The sequence below is a fragment of the Idiotropiscis lumnitzeri genome, chromosome 22, assembly GCF_059441095.1.
Source record: "Idiotropiscis lumnitzeri isolate Australia: NSW breed Sydney's pygmy pipehorse chromosome 22, RoL_Ilum_1.0, whole genome shotgun sequence".
Classification (NCBI taxonomy): domain Eukaryota; kingdom Metazoa; phylum Chordata; class Actinopteri; order Syngnathiformes; family Syngnathidae; genus Idiotropiscis; species Idiotropiscis lumnitzeri.
In genome coordinates this window covers 3,714,989-3,737,444 of record NC_142412.1, presented here as the reverse complement: position 1 = coordinate 3,737,444, position 22,456 = coordinate 3,714,989, and the positions used below count along the sequence as shown (strand labels likewise).

The 22,456-nt window shown below is 41.7% G+C and overlaps 1 protein-coding gene across 1 annotated transcript; it reads right to left on the bottom strand.

Moving 5' to 3' along the window:
• Positions 1-6,350: 6,350 nt before the first annotated feature.
• LOC148316146 (sterol carrier protein 2-like) lies at positions 6,351-7,909 on the bottom strand. The gene is made up of 4 exons (XM_088287032.1): positions 7,710-7,909; positions 7,425-7,521; positions 6,792-6,921; positions 6,351-6,629 (listed from the first exon to the last, which is right to left on the bottom strand). The coding sequence occupies exons 1-4, from the start codon at positions 7,730-7,732 to the stop codon at positions 6,610-6,612; spliced, it is 270 nt and encodes an 89-aa protein (XP_088143158.1). The 5' UTR covers positions 7,733-7,909; the 3' UTR covers positions 6,351-6,609.
• Positions 7,910-22,456: the final 14,547 nt, after the last annotated feature.

The following is a 22,456-nucleotide window of genomic DNA, read 5'->3' as shown; positions in this document are numbered from 1 at the left end:
ACAATGAATTGGATTGCAAAATTATTGAAAAAAAATAGACTGTGGTTTACTGAAGCGCTGAAGCGTAGATGTGTCAATCAAGCAGTTTCCTCGGCGTTGGATCGTAAACAAAAGATTTGATTGGCTCAAATCAGTGACGCCTTTTCCGTATTAACTAGAATTGCAGCGCCAACGTTTGCGAATGCGCCCTCAAAAAAATTCATCATCTATTGGTCATGGGTCCGGTCCAGGTAACTGCATCCTTCCCACGTCTATTTCCAAACCAAAGCGCAGCGCGGGCACCGCGGGGGGGCCACCACATACCTCTTGTTTACTGCTCACAGAAATTCAACAATATAGTCATGCAAGATCTGAAGATTTCTTTCAGCACTAAAAAACCAAACTTTGCATGAGAGGCAGCCTGTTTCAGCAGCTCCGGCTCACGCCCCGCCCCCGTCATATAGTATTTCGGAAACAAAAAATTTTAGCCCCAGTGTTTGTCCCAGGTCTTCAGCACGTCGGCCGCTTGCAGGTCTTCGGTGAGCTGCAGGGCTAATTTTACATGTGACTTTTAAATAACGTATAATTTTTTACACTTAAGTGTGGCTCACAATAGGCATCATTACTGAGAAGGGATTCAATTTATACCATGATACAAATGTTAGGCCACTTCAGTCATCCCTCGGTCTACATTTGAAGCAATTTATACTATGAGAAAAACATGAAAGAGAATTTACGCTCCGGAGGAGGAGGGCATGCTCGCGTCACAGTAAGCCGAAGAGGAGCACCTTCCCCCGGGCACGTCGGTTCCAAGCGGCCCCTAAGTTTAACCGAATGGAAGCTCCGGAGGAGGAGGGCATGCTCGCGGGCGGAGGTTTGTAAACTTTTGGGTTCAGGGCGCCCAACAACACTTTTGTTTGTTTTTATTTTTTTAACACAACACCATATGAAAGCTTGAGACAGACACGCATGTGGCGTTTGACTTGAAACCCTAATTTAAAAATGCTGCCCAGGCTTCAGGATGTCTTTTTACACTAGGGGGGGGGTTGTATGAGCCTTTTGTCACGTCACACATTTTGGACGGTCTTCCAGGTAGCGCTTTACTGATCGAAATGAGGATTTCTTAGCCTGGCCCCACCCACTGGCATACATACAACAGAATAATTTATGGCTTCCTTAAATAGAGTTAGGTGTGTAAACTCAAGTAAATTAAGACGGAAAGCGTGGAAAGATGAATTCACATTGGGCATGCCTTGCCGAAATTAAACAATGGATGTCTAATTTTGTAGGAAGTGCGAACAGGACCTTATGATTTCTTCTAAAAAAAAAAAAATAAATAGACGTTTTGGCAAAAGGCGTGGCTATTACGGTGCTGAAAAGTCAGATTGTACTCTGTGGCAATAAAAGCTCCGGCAACATGACTCAGATGATCCTATCTTCTCGAAGTTGTACACATTTGAGGATACTTCAGCCCTTTGGTATTGGTATCGGCCCTGAAAAAAGCAGATTGGTCAATCAAAGTGCTTCTCAATTATTTTCTGTTACGCCCCTCCTTCCAAGAAGAAAACAATTTGCGCCACCACCACCGCCGCCCTCTCTCCGCAGCAACTAAAAATCAATGGATTTGGACAAATTCAAATGAAACAAGATCGCTGAACGATTGATTTGATTAATTATCAATACATTTATAATTAGAGAAGCAGAAAGAGGAGAGAGCCCATTGAAAGTACCAAGCAAGAACAAAGCAAACACAGTCAAGAGAGCATTACCAGTTGCCAGGATGGCAGAGCGGTCTAAATGCATTTTTCCTGCACATGCTCAGTGGTTATCATAGTGAATGAAAATATTGTTTAGAAGTAGACTATCAGAACACGAGACCACCCGCGAAAACTGAAAATCCGCGAAGTAGCGGCGCACCTTCAAAAATGCTTAAAAAAAATATACAATATATATAATAAATATATATATATATATATATATATATATTATCTCATAAGGGAAATATTGGACAATCAAATTAATGACTGCCCAGTCCTACAGGACTGGAGTCAAACACTGTTGTGCTGGCATGTCATGACTTTTCATATTTGGCCTGGGGGAGGTCTTATTGAGTGTCCATGACCATTCATACTGGTTATTTGAAGCCATGTATTGTTTCATTTTAAAATTTAATTTGGCTGCCCAAAAACATTCCAGAAGTGACATGAAATGAATTACCAGTGGCAAATGTGTACAACTTCGAGAAGATAGGATCATCTGAGTCATGTTGCCGGAGCTTTTGTTGCCACAGAGTACAATCGGACTTTTCAGCACCGTAATAGCCACGCCTTTTGCCAAAACGTCACAAAATTCGGCAGAGAGTAAGATCATTGTCTTGAGTCTTTTCTGACAAATTTTCAGTATGCTACCGTTAGCTCGCTAGCATGACGCTTGTGCCTTGAAGCAATGACAAAAGAACACCAATAAATTATGACGAGACAGCCTACAGAGAGGAGGTAAAGAGACTGACAACTTGGTGCAAAACCACCACGCAAGTCGTCAGACGATAATCGTATTTGCGTGTGGTGAGGAATTTTTCCAAGTGTTTTGAAAAAAATTGAAAAGAAAACTAAAAGGCAAACAAAGAACTAGGAAAATCAAAAATATTGAAGTACAAAACAAGGATCAAACAATGGCTTTGTTTTTTTTTTTGCTTTTGTCTCGTCCAAAGCGAAACGGCAAAGCGACGCGCGCGGGACCTCGTAGCGGTCGCTGCTCGGGCCCTAATAATAATTTGGAAAGCACGTGCTTGGAGCTCAGGCTTCGAAATTAACTCCTGCCAGTGGGGGCCCACGCTCTTCTTCGGCGCACGCCGGCCGTCTGGGCGTAGGTGCCGATGCTGCCGTCCTCAAAGCCGATGATGATGTTCAGAGCTCTCTGGGAGAGCGCAAGGAAAGTGGGCGTGACAGATGCTGGTTCTGCTGACATTTAACAGAGCAGGAGCACGCCGACGCCTGCATCCAGTCTTTCCACGGACGTTGGTTCGGAGGTCGCCAGCTCAGTGCGCAGCTGTGGGATGGCGCCACCGACTCTATTGCAAACTATACCAGAATTTTATACATTTTAAACTTTTGATCACAATTTTACCTATTTTAGACACGTCCCTCCAGCAGGGAGAGTCGCGGGGTGACAGAGTGTACTGACTTTCCGACGGGAACCAAAGTTTCGCCTTGGTGCGTTCGAGACACTCAGGACTCCTGCCTGCTACAGGTCGTCGGCTGTCCCAGGGAGCTTCGGGCAGCCGATTGGTAGGTCCAGCACTGGACTCTGTAGTGATTTAAAATAAGATCAATATTGTGTATATATATATATATTTATATAAATACTTTTTTATTTATTTTAGAAGTAATCAGTTCATTATTATTATTTCAGTGCTTTAAATCGTCCTCGACATGCAGGAAACAACTAATTTTTATCAACATAGAAAACTGCGGCTTATAGCCTGGCGCTTGCGGTTTTTGTTTTTTTTGTTTTGCGTTATTCGAGAGTACTCGTGCAAAGTTCAATTCAAAGACGTACGTGGCCCGTACGGGGATCGAACCCGCGACCTTGGCATTATGAGCACCACGCTTAGACCAACAGAGCTAACCGGCCACTTGTGCCCAGTGACATCACTTTGTGTGATCATGTGGGCACAAGAATTCCACCAAAATCCCAGCAGCTCTGGTTGAGTGTTTCACCTCGCTTTTTGTAAATTTTATGGAGTACAGTGAACCCTCGTTTTCACACCCATCCACTTTTGACTCATTCTGAGGACATTTTTGTCATTTGCCCATTCGGCCGCGACCACATCACACGCCAGAGGGCCTATTCGTGGGCTGGGACCAGCATCTTGGCGGAGTGAACGGACAGCGGGGGGCGTGACTTGCCTTCATTCTCGTGAAAGGGACGGTAGCTCATTTTGAGAGCTTGTCAATCAATCACGTCGTCGTCTTTTGTTAGCCTGATTGACTTCTCTCATTTGTTAACGTTAGCATCTGTTAGCATTAGCACTGAAAGGCTAGCCGATAGAACTTTTAAAGGGTCTCAAATGTTCATATTTGACGTGAAATGTAAATGTTTTCTGTAAAAATGGGCTGCTCGCGTGTACCGTAAACATGTTTTCTTTTTTCTTATATGTAATGAGACAAATTTCACAAAAATATGGCCCTCATGTTTACAACATTCCTGAGTGGCTGGATACACCCCTCAGGGCGGGATGAAAGACCAATGAGAGCGAGCTAAAGTTAACTGCAATAAACATAGCCAATAGAATCATGCCAGGATGCCTTTGTCTGTGCCATTTTTGCGCCACCTGCAGATCGTCCCCTCTGAGTGAGTTTCCCGCCAGTTGGAGGTGTGTGAGCGTGGCAGCCATGTAATGACTTGCAAGCCAAAGTTACCGCTGTTGTTCTCTTCCACTTTTCCAATCACTTCAAAGTAGGGCTTCAAACAAGAATTAAGGATATATATATATATGTATATATGTGTGTGTGTGTTGTTTTTTACTTTTTTTTTTTAACTCTGCTAAAACAAAGGAGATTCCTCTGCAGGATGGGACTCTGCTTGCTGTCCTGCGCCGGAAAGGATGTACTTTGCTAGCAAACCACTAACGAAGGACAGAAAGTGGGAAAGTCTGCGTGGAAAGGGACATCAACAACAAAGTAGTGTACAAGCACGACTTAATAGATTAGATATTCATCACAAATCCTGGCAGCCAGTTCAGACAATCATGCAATAGGTGAAATATATACAATACAATCGCCGCTGGACGAGAAGTAAAGTGGATGTGGGAATTGATAATGGGATTCGGTTAATTGTAAATGAACAGAACCTCGTTAATAGGATTCTGTTAATTAATCAATATGGAAATAAATCGGCCACCCCTTGTCACTCGCTGGCCACCTCCACACATAAGGGAAGATTCATTAGTTCCCTAACACATCCATCCAGCTCTCCATCCACATCAGTACCCCCCATTAACACTGCTCCATATTCTTCCACTGGGACATCTGAGATAATGCTTCGTTCAAGGACAGGGGAACTCAACGACACTTTGTCGTTTGACTGAAATGTTCGTGACAAACGCGTTGTTTTGTTTGCACACCCCTCTACCCTGCACACACCCTGGAAAAAATGTTTACCACCTAATAAAACATCACGGTCAATCATGCCGACTTGAAATCAATCAAAGGGCCAACCAAAGAAGGGTGGTGCCCATGACTCTGAGAGAATAATGTGCCTTTACGCTGCTAAATTGACCCGTTTTGGTTGTGGAAGTGAAGCCGGCCTTTGTGCAATATGATATATGATATATACAGTACATGGACTCAACATGAGAGGACATTTTAAATTCAATTTCACAGGGCGACAACGGCTTTCATTTACATTTACACTCGCCATTGGTCATGCACGCACACGCGCGCACACACACACGGGAAACCTCACCCGGCCCTGTCCAGGCTTCAGGATGCCTTTCTACACTATATAAAGGTACGCCGTCCGGTGTGCCCTGTGAAATGAAAGGTGGCATTCTTTATTTATTTATTCATTGTGAAGCAGAATTCACCATCCGAGCAAATATAAGGTAGATTTTGTTAACATGCCCGGAGAAAAACATCAACGAAAATAATTTGTATTTGTTTTAACCAGTTGGTGGCGCTAAAAGGGGACTTAGAAGAAATGAGGCAAATTTCCCCGGAGCTCCGCGCCTGAGAGACTCCATAATGGCAAGTTTCCTAAGCAAGGTGCCTACTTATTTATTGTGAGATTGCTTAACTGTGACCATAGTTGGGTGAATCTCTAAGGCTGAAACAAATTGTATCGACCTCCACCAAGGCCCGTCAATCATAATTTGGAGCCGTACCAAAAGAAAAAAAAAAAACCACCTTACCACCTTCATGAATTTGGTCGTCAATGCTTTTACTGCTCTGATTTTTCATTTTTTTGACAGGTAAGTCACACCCTCATGGAACATTACAAATCAGCAATCACTGACCACTGCAAAAGGGAAAACCACATCATGGACCGGGAGAAGGGCAGGGTCATCCGCACCGAAGAGAACAAACAACAGCGCTGGATCAGAGAGGCCATTGAGATCTGCAAGCGAGGCATAAAAACCATGAACAGAGACAAGGGAGCCTTCATCCTCTCTACCACCTGGAGCAGCATCTTGGCGGAGTGAACGGACAGCGGGGGCGTGACTTGCCTTCATTCTTGTGACAGGTAAGTCACGCCCTCATGGAACATCAGCTGATAAAGACGGGCCAAAGATATTTTGAAGGCCAAAGTTCAGGTTACTTCTAAAACAGCCCAATTTTCAACTCACTATTGAAAGTTGGAGGTGATCTGACCAAGCCGCACTGACTGGGGTCTGTCAGTGAGGAAGTCCAGCAGCCAGTTCCGCAGGGGGGTGTTGAAGCCCAGAAGTCTCAGTTTGTCTACCAGGAGTTGTGGGATGATGGTGTTGAATGCTGAACTGAAGTCCAGGAACAGCATCCGCACGTGGGTGTTCTTCTCCTCTAGGTGTGTCAGGCTCACCGACAATAGTTTACTGTCTTAGTATTTTGTGGCAAATGCTTTGCCATTATGTGAGGAACACCTTGGAGCTTTTTAGCAACGGCTAAAAATACCTGCGTGGAGAGCCGAAAACGGCGTGAAACAAGGCAAGTCTTCATAAAGAAAAAAAATAAAATAAAATAAAATAAACATTTATTGCGGTTCCGCTGTGTGTTCAAGTTAATATGTAAAACGTGTTCAAAAATCGACAAAAGGCAAATTTTGCACTGAATTACCTGCCGCATTGGTGACGCAGCCGTCGCCATTTTTCACGTCCACAAACCAAGTGGCCTCCTTCCCATCGGGTCCGTCTTTCACTCGAAAAGCAAACACGCCCCCAACCTTCTTGACGAGCTTGGCTCCTTCCTGCGGGACGACAAAAAGCTTTGAGCGTCCTGAAACAATTTTGGAATCATTGCATTCATGTTTTGCGAGAGGCCTGAGATTATTTCATAAAAAAAAAAAAAAATAAATAAAAAATAAAAAAATTTAAATAAAAAATCCGAGCACATCAGGTATTTCAAATATTTGCTTGTTTTAGGGGGGAAAAAATCCACATGTTGCAGAATCGAACCCGTCATTGTATAAATATGACATAACGTATTATTGTTAGCATTATTACTTCCTATTATCATTCTTAAAACCTGATGTGTAGTGATGGGTAAACGGAGCTTCAAATCTGCTTCATGAACCAGTTGTAGTATTTTTGGACTCCTGTAGATGGCACTCTCTCTTCAACTTTGGCCGGAAAGCTCACTGACTTGCCATTTTTTAAACCATTTATTTTAACCAACAGCGCCCTCTAGAGGACTCAAAAATACAACAACTGGTTCATGAAGCAAATTTGAAGATGTGCAATGCCGCCATACCTCCTGTAGTTGTTTTTCAATCTCCTTGAAGACAGAGTACGATTTAAAGCCCTCCAAACTGTCGCCTGAACTTGTGGCAACTGCACTGACGTGGAACCTGAGGAGGCAAAAAAAATGTTAGCCGATTCAATTTTAGTCCCAAACGGAGAGCACGTTTTTTTTTTGTATGTTTTTTTTAAATACTATTTGTAAGCATATAATTCCCAATCAAGAACACATGCCAGCCCCTCCTTAAGACTCGCCTTTCTCTGTAACACAGAATCTACGTGCCGAAATATGATGTACCTGGGCTCCTGTGTGAATCCCATTCTGTAAAGCGTGACAACCACGGCTCCTCCTAAGCCGATGTTGTGCTGCAAGGCAACTTTGGCCCCAGGAACTTGCCTCTTGTCAGCCTGACCTCTGAGCTGCCAGCAGAGCTCAGCACACTGCGCCAGCCCTGAGTCAAAAGATGGTAAACGGCGAGGTGAGGCGAGGTGAGGTGAGGGCACATACCATCAAGGGTTCAAGAAACAAAAGAAGAGGGCACGTTCTCCAACGTCATTGTTAAGAACACCACTGCTAATAAGATAGACAGGTGTGTTAACATTAACGATGTGGACTTTTGAAACAGAAGGAAAAATGCAGGGATGCAAAAAACAAGCTAGTAAGGAGTTATTATGGAGTGACAAATCCGCCATACACTTATTATCTTAATATATTAAAATTTAAAGTGGGTACGCCATTTATCATAGCCTGTGAACTTAACCTCCTTTTATATATAACCATTGCTTGCTATAATCCACAGAATTACACAAGTTGTGAAAGATTGCGGGAGAATCGGAATGTTACTCACGGTGACAATCGATTCGCGAGACTAAAGACCTGCGTAATTTAAGTTGAATTGTATAAGTGAAATTGTTTTTCACTCCAATTAAGAATATAGAATACAATTATTTAAAAATGAAAATGCACATCTTTTCATTTAATATTCTTGATTTTGCACTGACTATGTTAATTTGATTTAATGAAATATAAAAATGTCTATCTAGCGATCGTTCTATCTACACACACACACACACTCACACATATATATATATATATATGTATATATATATATATATATATGTGTATATATATATATATATATATACACATATATATATACATATATATATATATATAACTTATTTAATTCTTCAATAATGAACAATTTAATAAACTATAGTTACAAATCTACACATAAAACTATTTTTTATTTTGCACATAAGAAATGAACCCATTTTTCAATTTAAAAAAATGTTTTCAATAATTTATTTTTGTTACATTCAAGGGCCTTCTAAATGAGCCACCGTAATTTGTAAAAAAAAAAAAGACTTTTGTTCATTCGTAGTTTTAATTTTTGCGTGGCAGGGTGTAAAAAAAATGAACTCAAACTCTTTAAATGTAGCAGTCTCCTAACTGATGAATGATTCTCACGGTTTTGTCGTCCGTCACACTTGTTAATTGTTAAAAACAGCCCGCGTGTTTATAGAAGTTTTTCTAGTCGCTCTCCTTCAAAGCGGCCTCGTCGTGTGAAATTGCAGCAGAGTAATATCACAATTCACCACTAGATGGCGGATATTGCTTGGATGCGCTGGCACCGAGTCTTATTCTGCGAGTAGGTCCAAAAATCTTTCGCGGCTTTGGAATGACATGCAGGCCAAACATAATATTGAACAATATTAAAAAAATTTAGTTAATTGTTTTTTGGAGTAAAATTGACTAAATTAATTCTTGCACTTAATCCTGGTTTTCTTTTCAAACAGTTTCGTGCCGTCGTTAAATTTTCCTTTTTTTTAAAAAATAAATAAATAAATAAATAATAATAAATAAAAAAAATAATAAAAAAAAAATATATATATATATATATATATGCGATTAAAGAATTCGTTTCTGACGTGTTGTTTCAAAACTAAAAGAAAAACTAGTGAGTTGTACTGGTAGTAGTTCACCTTACTGGTGGGGATGGATTTGAAATGATTTATCTTGAGCTCATTTTATGTGGAGAAACGTTTGGGAAAAAACTGTATTGTCCTATGAACAAACACTAATAAATAAATAAAATGTAAAGAATGCAACCGTTTGCTCAACATGACTTAATGCTGCAATTCATGTCAACGTGCTCCTCTGCCTGTTCATGTTACTGACATTGGCGCCTGGAAGACCTCTGCACTGTCTGAGGTGGGATTTGAACCCACGCCTCCTGGGGAGACTGCGACCTGAACGCAACGCCTTAGACCATAGTGTAGAAAGGCATCCAAAGCATTAAATCTGTTATTTTTAGGAGCATGTGCAGGGGAGTTTTTTAAATCAAATTGAAGAATAGCATTTGGGCAATTTTTGGTGAAGAATTAATACGGCATATTTAAAAAAAACACACTTGACAAACATTTTTTAACTGGCTTCTGATTGCAAAACTAGAAGAATCCATAAATGTCTCATGCATATGTGATAATATGAATCATATGTTTTTGTGGTTCATTTTGTCTGTTATGTTTATTCAACCTAATAAAATCCATGCTTGTGTCCGTCCAGTGAAACCTCTGCCGTTAGCGTGTTGAAACCACTTGAGTTGGAATAACTCATTGGGTTATTTATTTATATACTTTAGTGATTTCTGCTCAAGGTGCGGCAGGGCACGAAGAGGGTGGTGGCGTCAGACGTGTAGTCGCTCAAGGTTTTGCAAGGCAACAACGGCTGCTGATACTACCAATAATAAAGAAGGTTTCCATTCTCTTTCCTCGCCTCTACATTTTATCGCCTGGTGTCGTCTTCATCAAAGTGCCTGCAAATTTTTTATTCCACTTGGGGCGCGTAAACGTGTTTGTTTTAGCGTTTAACGCATCCTAACGAAGCCATCGTTCCTTAATGCCGCCGATGGCGCTGGTGGAGCCGCCGGTGATCTGGGCGATCTTGGTGTTCTTGTTGAACTTGTCCAGGCCTTCGGCGATGCTGTTCAGGTCGATGACGAATATTCCTGAAAAGAACATACACATCTACACATCAACAATTGCAGTATGGCAACAAAGGCCCAATTGCACAATCCCAGTCATGCCGCGGCTAAAAACGGCATCTGATTTATTTATTTTTCATTTTTTGACGAGGGAACCTATGCCGCTATGCTATATACCGACGTGAGAAAACTACGGCCTGGGGGCCGCATATTTCTTTCTGAGAAGGGGTCAGAAAGGTTCCAGGATTGTTGACACAAAAGATTTATTTCAAATCCAAAGTACCCACGATCAAAATATTTGCCGCAGCAGCCATAACACACTTTCCAAGCATTCTCGGCGAGGCTGCCCGGCTCACCGTGGCTGGTCACCGCTTCTCATTAACTCAACCGTGGTGCAGGCGCTTTCAAGAGACGTTTTTTTTTTATGACATTTTTCACAGCGTCGGAAAATAATTGAGCATTTCCCGTCAGTGTGGAAAACTGTTTGTAACTGTTCATTACCAGAAAAAAAAAAAGCAAATTTTCTATGTGTATATATATATGTATATATGTGGCATTCTTTATTTATTTATTCATTCATAACTGACAGCCTCGCGCTCCGCTCGTGCCCGGGCGGAAGAGGTGCTCCAATTCGGCTTAACTGTGAGTGGAGGTGCAATTACACTTCATCGTAGTTCGGTGGGGAAAAAAAGCATGTTCCCCAGGGTCATCTGCACCCCGTCAGACCGCCTCTTTTTACACGCCCCTGCCAACGAGTTATTTGGTTTAGGAAGAAACGTTTTTTTGCGAGGGTCCCATTTTGGCACACACGCAAAGCAGCGAACGCTGTCCTCTAGTGGCTCTCCTCTTTTGTTCAAAAAATCATGAATTGGGGTTTTGGTTACTGGTGTAGAGGTTTATTCAATTTATCGTACTTTCTCTTTTCCATTCCCACCACATCGACCAGTAAGCAGCATAAAAACAAAGAGGTCAGCAACGACAAAGGCAGGTTGCCGGACAAAGGTTCCCAGAACTGCTGGCCTGAGACGGATCCAAAAGTAGGCGATTTACCATTTTTTTGATCCATGTCAAATAATCCAGACCGAGCGAGGAGTCGATTTAGCTGCCACACCTGCACATTTGTTGTCTGTCTTTAATTCATTCATATATCCGTTAGGAACAGTGAGCAGTGCCTTCGGCAGAGAGTAAGATCATTGTCTTGAGTCTTTTCTGACTAATTTTCAGTCGGATTCGTCAAAAGGGCACCGTGCAGTACGTGAAAATTAAAATAAAAACACATTTTTGATTCCTAAAGCGGAGAAAATAAGTTTCCAGTTTATCAAATCTTGAGTTTAACACTTTCATTATGGAGGTAATCGAACCCTGCACCTCTGCACTGTGAGACCAACATGCTAACCGGTTGACGACTGTGCTGCCCCCTTTTTTTTTTTTTAAACAGTATGTATGCAACAATATTTACACAGGAGGTGCTCATTCATAAAAAAAATATATGCTAGTTTACTGTAAATAACTAAGAGGTCGCTGCTCGGGCCCTAATAATAATTTCTACAAAAACAATAGGGACGCTGTCACATCAAATCCCACAGACAGAAAAATCATAAAACAGGTGGAGTGTAAATGTGAGATCAATAATGGGTAGATGAAGGCTCCCTTGTCTCTGTTCATGGTTTTTAGCAGCAGGTGCAGGAGAGTTATTAAGCATTTTGCTCGATCAGAGCACGGACCGAATCCCGCCTCAGATAAAAGTGCAATGCTTGCATTTTAAACTTCAAGTAACGTTGAAATTAAACATTGCTCAGCACACCACCATGGCACCGTGCACCTGTTCCTTATTTAGGAGTGAGAACTTTCAAAAACCAGTTTTTGTAGATGGATGGAACTAGACCGTGCTACCCAAGAGTGAACATCTTCAGCCATCCTGGCAACTGGTAATGCTCTCTTGACTGTGTTTGCTTTGTTCTTGCTTGGGACTTTCAATGGGCACTGTCTGAGGTGGTATTTTAAGCTTGATGGTTTCTTAACTTTTTTAACATTTCATAGGAAATAGTCAGTTGCTTTCTCAACTTCAGCAAAAAGAGGAAAAGTGCCGTCAGAGGATAGCAACTGTGCGTGAAACACTTGTAACAAGCAACACCAAAAGGGGGAACAAAGTCCACCCAGAATTTTTGCTGGCTTCTGAGGTAGTACAAGATTTGAAAACATAATTTTAGAGCATTTCTGAGGGTCATTTGCGATGGCTACTAAATTTAAATTGGGCAAACTATGCAGATGACCGAGACTACATTGTGAAGAATTGTTTTCATGATTTGGGCAAATTTTGCTGTTGATTCTAAGAGATTTAAACTCAAAGTTAGACTGGGTCCATCTGAAGATCCTCCAGCTTTAGAGGCGCCTTCTATTGGGGGAAAAAGATAAAACCACCAAGACTATGATTAATTTGCCAGGAAGCCATTTTTCACAGGCGCTTGCGATTTTTGTAATTTACAACTCATTAATAAACCTTTATCCTTCTTTTCCTGAGTCTCCTCAGCTGTGCCAAATTTTTGTGGCGGTTTCAAAAACAGTCTGCTCTTGGACTTGCTAGCCTTCGCTGATGTGCAGTCTGTTAAGTTCTTACGCATTTAAATTTTGCTTTATTTCTTATTTATTCTGTTTTTACATTAGCCCCCACTGGCTGAAATGTACTGTATTATTCTGATTATAACTCATAACAGCCTTTTAATGGGGGCGTGACTTGCCTTCATTCTTGTGACAGGTAAGTCACGCAATCAATAAAGGAAATAGAGCAGGTCCATTTAAATGTTGTGGCAATATGAGAAACCCATCAGGCTGAACTGTTTTGCTCCGTTCGTCAGTGAGTTACCGCATCCGGGAGTGTCTAGCATGTAGAAGAGGAGTGGAGTAGATTCCATTTCAGAATCTCCAATTGGTTCCTGCTATGTTTATCCTGAGTGATGACAAAAAAGGAAGGGAGGGATGGATGGCTGTCTGCGGTTTCTGGACCAATCCTGGCCCTTGAGTGCCCCTTGCCCAATCTCTCAAACACGCTCACAGTAGATTGTGCTTACTTTCATTTAGTCCGATCTATTTGTCTTCCTTCTAAAGCACAATCCACTGCAAAGATGTAATTCCATAAAAGCAATCCGCCACATCAATTTTGTTCTTGTAATAACCTCTGACTGCAATAGGTGGCGCCATATGACCTACAGCTCGGCAGTCTTCCTTTCATGCTTGGAGAGAGCTGAAGCATTAACGCTCATATAATGGTTTTCAGATCACTATCCCTGACATTAGGACAGATGTGGACATCATTTCACTGCTTTTTTGTAAATAATAAATCTCAAAATCCCGTTCCAAGATCCCAGTCCAATATAAACGCACTAAGACGCTAAGGATCTTCTGATGGGCGCACTAGGAGGAGTGCGGGCGTGTGTCACACTTGGCCCGAATAGGAGCACCTTCCCCGGGCACAGGCGGTGGTAATGCTCTCTTGACTGTGTTTGCTTTGTTCTTGCTTGGTACTTTCAATGGGCTCTGTCTGAGGCGGGATTCGAACCCACGCCTCCTGGGGAGACTGCGACCTGAACGCAACGCCTTTTCGCGCGGTTCGGACCGTACCAGAGCTCCTTAAGAGTTTTCATTAATTTGATTGTGATTGCTGATATCAGAGTCAATAAGCAAGGGCGAATTCAAACAAACGTCAAAACTTTAAGCAACGGGTCAGATAATCACCAAGGTCTGCAGAACCTGGATAACGGTACTGATCATTTGAATCAGACAGGAAACTGACCCTCGAGGAATAGGATTGCAGACCGCTGGTCTAAAGCATTCCAAAATTATCCAAATGACTGCTTGTATCTCCTAAAATTCGTAAACAGTACCATACGTATTATACAAAAGTGAGTACACCCCTCACTTTTTTTGCAAATGTTTTATTAGTATATCTTTGCTTGAAATATAAGTACGCAAAAGAAATACTGTATTCTGTATGACTGGAGGAACATAACTCCTAAAATTACATTATTTTAGTGTATATTGTTTTTATAAATCAATTTACTAATTAAATTATTTAAATTAATAAACAATAAATACGTTTTCATTACTTAAATTACCGTATAGGAAAAAGGGCTGAATGAATGCAAGAAAAACTACAGGTAGTTGTTTCTGCAAAGCTGGATTTAAGAACAGCGAGGGCAGAGTGTAGCCCACGGGCCTTACTTTGCCCACCCCTGCGAGAAAACGGATGACATTTAAAAAAACAGGACTTTTAAAAAAAAAAAGAGACTCAAATCTCAGCACAAGTCTCGCTTCTCGGGGCAGTAATTATTTTGTTCTTATCTACTGTGGAAAAAAAAGAATGCTGCAGCTGTTGAAGGATCAGATAGTAGCTTCAAGAAAAACGTGCAGAGAGAGAGAGAGAGAGAGAGAGAGCGAGAGAGAGGTACAAAGATGTCTCCCCTGCATGTACACTTCCACGTCACCTGCATAGCTTGATGGTTCCGAGATAGATCGCGAAACAAAAACAAAGTACAGTTTAATATTGTGTTAGCAAGCAGTGTTGGGGCCACACTGGAAACATTTGAATGAAATTTGAGGATTTTTTTGACATTTGAGGAAAAATATGATGCATTTTCAGCTCGCGCTGTACTCATTTGCTATGTGAGGCATTATCTCATAAGGGAAATACTGGACAATCAAATTAATGACTTCCCAGGGTTCAGGATGCCTTTTTACACTATATAAATGTGGAAATTTACATTGGAAACGTTTGGTTTAGCTGTTAATGAAGTTTCGTTTTTTTAGTGCTGAAAATTCATTGTCTGCTGGCGCTGTACACTTTTTCTAAGTGTTGCAATATCTCATGAAGGAAATACTGGACAATCAAATTAATGACTTTCCAGGCTTCAGGATGCCTTTCTACACTATATAAAGGTGGAAATTTACATTGGAAACGTTTGGTTTAGCTGTTATAAAAGTTTGGTTTTTTAGTGCTGTAAATGCTATGTGAGGCATTATCTCATAAGGGAAATATTGGACAATCAAATTAATGACTGCCCAGGCTTCAGGATGTCTTTTTTACACTATATAAAGGTGGAAATTTACATTGGAAACGTTTAGTTTAGCTGTTATAAAAGTTAGTTTTTTTAGTGCTGTAAATGCATTTTCAGCTCGCGCTGTACACATTTGCTATGTGAGGCATTATCTCATAAGGGAAATACTGGACAATCAAATTAATGACTTCCCAGGCTTCAGGATGCCTTTTTACACTATATAAATGTGGAAATTTACATTGGAAACGTTTGGTTTAGCTGTTAATGAAGTTTTAATAATAATAATAAAAGTAATAATATTTTCTACAAAAACAATAGGGACCTCGCCGCGGTCGCTGCTCGGGCCCCAATAATAATTTCTACACAAAGTCCATTGTGGTGACCCGCCCCCTTTTAAGTAAATTCAAAATGGCCGACTTCCTGTAATAAAATTTGCAAGCGCAAACAATTATTGGCTACGCTTCGTCGAGGTAATTAAACTAAGGTTGCTTACTATTATTTTAGTACAAAAAGCCTTAGAAATGGAATTAAAACTAATTTCCTGTGAAATTTTTTGCTCTAAGGTATTTGACGTAAACTGCCAAGAGTAGACATGCTCTCTTGACTGTGTTTGCTTTGTTCTTGCTTGGTACTTTCAATGGGCACTGTCTGAGGTGGGATTCGAAACCACACCTCCTGGGGAGACTGCGACCTGAACGCAACGCCTTAGACCGCTCTGCCATCCTGGCAGCTGGTAATGCTCTCTGGACTGTGTTTGCTTTGTACTTTCAATGGGCTCTGTCTGAGGTGGGATTCGAACCCACGCCTCCTGGGGAGACTGCGACCTGAACGCAACGCCTTAGTCTCGGATGAGAACTGTAGCCTGTTGAGCTCAAGAATGTCTCAATTCCGAGAGAAGACGGAAGTTATATTTAGAAATGATGAGGAGAGGAGCAGCAGCCTCACATAGCAAATGTGTACAGTGCGAGCTGAAAATGCATTTTCAGCACTAAAAAACCAAACTTTTATAACAGCTAAACCAAACGTTTCCAATGTAAATTTCCACCTTTATATAGTGTAAAAAGACATCCTGAAGCCTGGGCAGTCATTAATTTGATTGTCCAGTATTTCCCTTATGAGATAATGCCTAACTTTGTTCCTGTAGAATATTATTGAAAAACTGCCCCATCAATATAGATGTGAAAACAGAATGGTTAGGCAGGCACCAACCCTCGAGGGACAGGATTGAAGACCTCTGTGTTAAATCGTACTGCGGTCTTCATTCAGAAGATCTGGTTAGATACTTAAATATTTTTCCTTTAACCAGTCTTGTATTCTAATGAAATTGTGTGTAGGAATCCCCCCTGATCAGCCTTCTAGAGAGTGCATCCGCATTTTGATGGTTCTTGCCCGGTCGGTGGAGCACTTGAAAATCATATTCGGCTAATTTCTCTAACCACCGCGCGAGTTGGCCTTCTGGCTCTCGTAATCGAGTTAACCATCGTAAACTACTGTGATCCGTGCGAACCTTGAATGGCCTTCCAAGCAAATACTGCCTGAAATGGCTCGTGAACCTATTTGGCTCACTATGTGATGACAGATTATGTTTCCGCGCATTCTTACTTTCCCATGAAACGATTGAGTGTGGGAATCATTAGGATTGATTTGCTTGCAACATTTGTCCGCTAGATTTCTCTATTTTCCCTGTAATTTTTATGTGTTCCCACTCGGACGCACACTCTAGATTGATTGAATTTCTTGGGGTGGAGTTGCTTACTCGACCAGCAACACTGTTCCCATTTAATTTAACAATAAGCTTCTGTTATGTAAAAAACGCATTTGAAAATAACAAGTTCAATAAGATTGTTACATGTTAATTCTATTAACACATGTGCTGCGCAGGTCAGCGTTCTCAAAATAAGATGTTGGCGAGCGTTTACGCTGATGAAATGCTTAACCAAGTACACAAATTCAACATGTTCCAATGATAATTTACCTTTTTAAACAGAACATATGGACCCGATTTTAGGAAAAGTAGCATTTCCAACCAAAACGATTTCCCTAACTAATTTCCCTAACCCTAACCCTAACCCTAACCTTTCCAGCGACCTTGTTGTTCATCGTTTGCGCCATATATATATATATATATATATATATATATATATATATATATATATATATATATATATATATAAAATCTATATATATATATAAAAAAAAATATATATATATATATATATATATATATCGTATCCAATCCCTCAAAAAGCTAAAGATCCTTTGCTGACATGACGAACAATAATGCCCAGAGATTTTTTTGTTTAATGGAACATTTTGCCCTTCTAGATTAAGATCCTGTCATGACCCGTCGCAGACTCCCCAGGAGGCGTAGGTTCGAATCCCACCTCAGACAGAGCCCATTGAAAGTACCAAGCAAGAACAAAGCAAACACATTCAAGAGAGCATTACCAGGTGCCAGGATGGCGGAGCGGTCTAAGGCGTTGCGTTCAGGTCGCAGTCTCCCCAGGAGGCGTGGGTTCGAATCCCACCTCAGACAGTGCCCATTGAAAGTCCCAAGCAAGAACAAAGCAGAATTTCCTTCTGTATCAAAACGAGCCCCTTGTAATTGATTAGATCCTAATTCATCACAGCCGACTCTTGCTCCTTACTGGTCTGTGTGTAAGACAACAAGGTGGCAAAGGAGGGAGGGGGCTGTGTAACAGGGGTATAGCAAGCCCCGTCAGCGAGCATAGGCTCCCGCGACCCTGTATAGAAGGGGTGTCAAACTCATTTTTGTGGTCAGGCCACATCCTAGTAATGGTTTCCCTCAGAGGCCCGTTATGACTGTGAACCCATTTAAATTGATCACCTTCACACAACAAATTGAAGGAAAGTCATTTTTGAAATCAGAAGCCAGTAAGTAATTGTTTGTTCATTAATTAATCAATTTATTTTAAAAGGGGAGGACTGGTAAAAACTAAATGGCAGTATCTCATACATCAATGTCATTAAAAGAAAATGTGCCAGAAACAGGAAATTGATGCACATGATTTGCCTTTCGCGGGGTGGAACGTTGTTGCGTTAAAGAGCCGGCGTGCGGGCATCATGATGCACTCTTGGGCTGTCACGTCGCGTGTTTCCACCCGTGTGTCATTTATTTTGGTATTGTTGTTCATCCGAACATAAGAAGGAAGGTCAAACAATCATTTTGAAATAGTATTTAGTACTTAGTGACCTTTTTTTACAAATACGCCCTGGATGAAAAAAAAAAAAAAACTAAAACTAATACTAAAAGGAATTTAAAAAATGAATTAAAATTAAGTATTTTTGAAAAACAAAAAACAAACCGCTTTAAAAAAATAATCAAAACTAATAAAAATCCCAAGCTATCATGAACGTGATGTGATGTGACAGTAGTCAAATGAAATGGAAGGCCACAAACACACCTCGAGGATGCTGTAGTCGGTGCCCTTGGCGAACATGACGGTGGCGTGTCCAGAAAAGGTGCGCAGGCGCAAGGAGCAGCTTCGGTCCAAGAATTTCACCTCTAGCGGCGCAATACGAATGCCCCCGGCCGTCCCTCTCAATCATGGCCCCAGTTCAGGAGGGAAAACCCACAAAATAGAACCGGGGTCCTATTCCATCATTCCTAGCTGCGGTATGCAAGGCGGCGCGGGCCTGCTTTGAACACTCTAATTTTTTCAAAGTAAACGCTTCGGGCCCCAGGTTAGCGGGACACCCAGCCAAGGGCATCTGTACATATATATATATATGTATGTACATATATATATATACGTACGGTACCTCCTTTTGAAGCGTGCTGCGGAGTTATTTGATTTGTCAGTGGCTCACTATCAGATGTATATCTGCAAATGTATCACATATTGCACACTAAGTATCAACCTAGTAAAATCGTGGCCTCTGTGACACGCACACACGCGCACACACACACGCGCACACACACACACACGCACACACACACACACACACCCCCACCCCCCCACGCACACGCACAGACACACGCATACACACACACACACGCACCCCTACACGCACACTTTTGCACCCAGGGAGCCGCTCAAGCCTCCACACGACGACAACGTGGGAATCCCGGTCGGTTCCAAGCGGCCCCTGAGTTTAAGTGACACATTTTGGAAAGTCCGCCTTTGGAGAGAAAGATGCATGAAAGTGCCGAATCATTTTCGTTGATTTTTTTCTCCGGGCAGGTTAACAAAATCCAAACGCAGGGTGAACAAAGTCAAATATGCTTGGCTCTATATGCAAATACACTCAGCAACCACACACACACACACACACACGCAAACAGTTGCATACTTAGGCTGACCATAAGCATATGGAATCAAACCAGTAATGCCTTTTTAACTATGACATTTTGTCTGTTGATTCTGGTTGATGTTCTAGTGGTTGTGGTTCATCTTCGAAACACATGAAATGTTTAAAAAAAAAACACAGGAAGAATGCCGCTTGCATTTGAACCAAAATTCCTTTTGGGTGCCGTACAAACTTTGCCCAGAGCTCAATTCGATTGTTCATTTACCTGGATACAATCGGCGCAATTCTCCGGAGCCAGGCCGGCATCCGTGAAAGTCAGGCCGAAGAGGACGGCCTTCCGGAAAAATAATAATAAGAATAATTTCTACAAAAACAATAGGGCCTTCGCTGTTGTCCAGAACAGGAGCTATCAGCGTCAGTGACAAGAACACGCGCGCGCATTTGTAGCACAAGTGAGCCAATTAATAGGAATTTGGTAATTTGTTAAAATGGATACCAACCTCTTTTCTGCTGTCACTTCCTTTTTATAAAATCTATGTACAATTAATGTGTTTATCTGAATAATACCAGGATGCTACATTCTTTACAATGTGGTTGTGCTTCAGCAACATACTACCCGTACGTTTCGTTTCGACCATCCTCATCATTCAGTCAAGCGGAATGTCTCCTTTCCACTCCTTACATATCATTTCAAATCCTTTTTCTCTCTTCATTGTCACTGCCGTTATATAACACGTTGCCACTCTCATCTCCCTCGGGCCTCTCAGTCAGTTTGACGGTGAAGCCTTGCAGAGGTAGACTCTCGGAAGCGAACCAGGGTAGGCGACGGGAGGAGAGATGGCCGTCCCGATGTTGTCCATATCGGAAGTGCTGTTTGCGGCAAATATTTTCGTACCTCTTGTCGGCTACTTTCATGAGGCGTTTGAATCCTGTCCGCTCCATTGTAACAAGAGGAGCTCTATCTTTAGCTATGTGCTCGGCTATCGCGTCCACCTCTGAGACGTTCTCTCGTATGGTGTCGCCTCCGTTATGGGCTGTTGTCACTTGTCCAAACTTGCTCCTCACTTTGAACTTTTAGCACAAGCTCCAAGTCAAAGCATGGTTGTGTTGTGGGTGGTGAAAAAGAAAAGGTTGGACGCGCTGTTTCTGGTGCTTACGACGCACTTTGTAGTTCATGTTTTTTTGCTTAAACATCGTCTTTATGGAACCAAAACATTTCCAAACGACAGATGTCCACTTTATTTTCGGGACTGCACTACCCCCCTGCAACCCACCCCGCCCTCACCCCTCACTCCACACAGCTCCACTTCCTCTCCCACGAGCCCCTGCCCCACCTCAGACAGAGCCCATTGAAAGTACCAAGCAAGAACAAAGGAAACACAGTAAAGAGAGCATTACCAGTTGCCAGGATGGCGTGACTTACCTGTCACGAGAATGAAGGCAAGTCACGCCCCCCGCTGTCCGTTCACTCCGCCAAGATGCTGGTCCAGGTGGTAGAGAGGATGAAGGCTCCCTTGTCTCTGTTCATGGTTTTTATGCCTCGCTTGCAGATCTCAATGGCCTCTCTGATCCAGCGCTGTTGTTTGTTCTTTGCTACCGGGTCATTTCGGTTAATGCCGTTTAGTTTCCAGCTTTATTGGACCGCATTGTAAAGTGTTTGATCTATACGTACACTTCTAAGCATCCCCTCTTCTTTATTCCACCGCAACGATCTGTGGCAGGCGTAGAAATGAGACGGAAGACGCTAAGAGACTTTCCAATCTCTTTTGAAAAGGAAATTGGAGCAAAGAGGCGGGGTGCTTGGAGAATGGGGCCAAATCTCATACATTTCTGGAGTTTTCATAAGTTTATTTCATGGCAGAATGGTGGTTTTTAATATTTCCGCTCCGTCAATGTGGACGTCCAAACTCCGTACCCCTTCAACCAGGGCTTACCCTCCAGCGATGAAAACGACGATGAGCGGGAGTACGCTGCTGACCTTCCTACCACGGCTTGGCACCCCAAACCTCTTGGTGTGAGTAACAAAAAGATTTGATAACTTTTTGCACATTTAGTGAAGGGACTAAAAGAGCGTTACAAGACTCTGTAAAGCAAAATAAAATACTGGACGTCTTTTAAATTTGATACATAACAGAGTCGAACATTGTTTACCCAGGAAAATTTGGATGATTGAAAAAAGTGGATAAGTAAATGAAAGGAGGCTTCAAAATTGTAAAAATTAGCATTGTATACATGCACTATAAAATGGTAACTTGTGTCAAAATGTAATTAGGAAGCTCACGTTCGAAAGTAATACGTTACTAAGGACTATAATCGTAAAATGCAATACAACTTTATTAAATAGCGCATTTCACAGCAGATGGAGCTGTAACAAAGCACTTGCCATATGCTGTAATATAAATTAGCGGAAAATTAGAACACAAATTAAATAAGCTTATAAGCCTACTTGCAGTCATTGGGTTTAAATTGCGTGCACAACTAAAATCTAGTGCAAAACAAGAAAAAAAAAAGCCTCAAAATGTTGAACATGTCGTCATTGCCAAGCATGGCACCTGATAACAGTGGGATGGGCGGATCAATCCCAGGGAGAGACTGTTGGCGCTGCCCCCAGACAAGCCCTGTCTTAGGGATAGCGTAAGATCAATGTCTTGAGTCTTTTCTAGCCAATTTTCACATCACAAACATAGAATTTAAAAAAATAATCTAAAAATACATAACATGTAGTCCATAAAGAA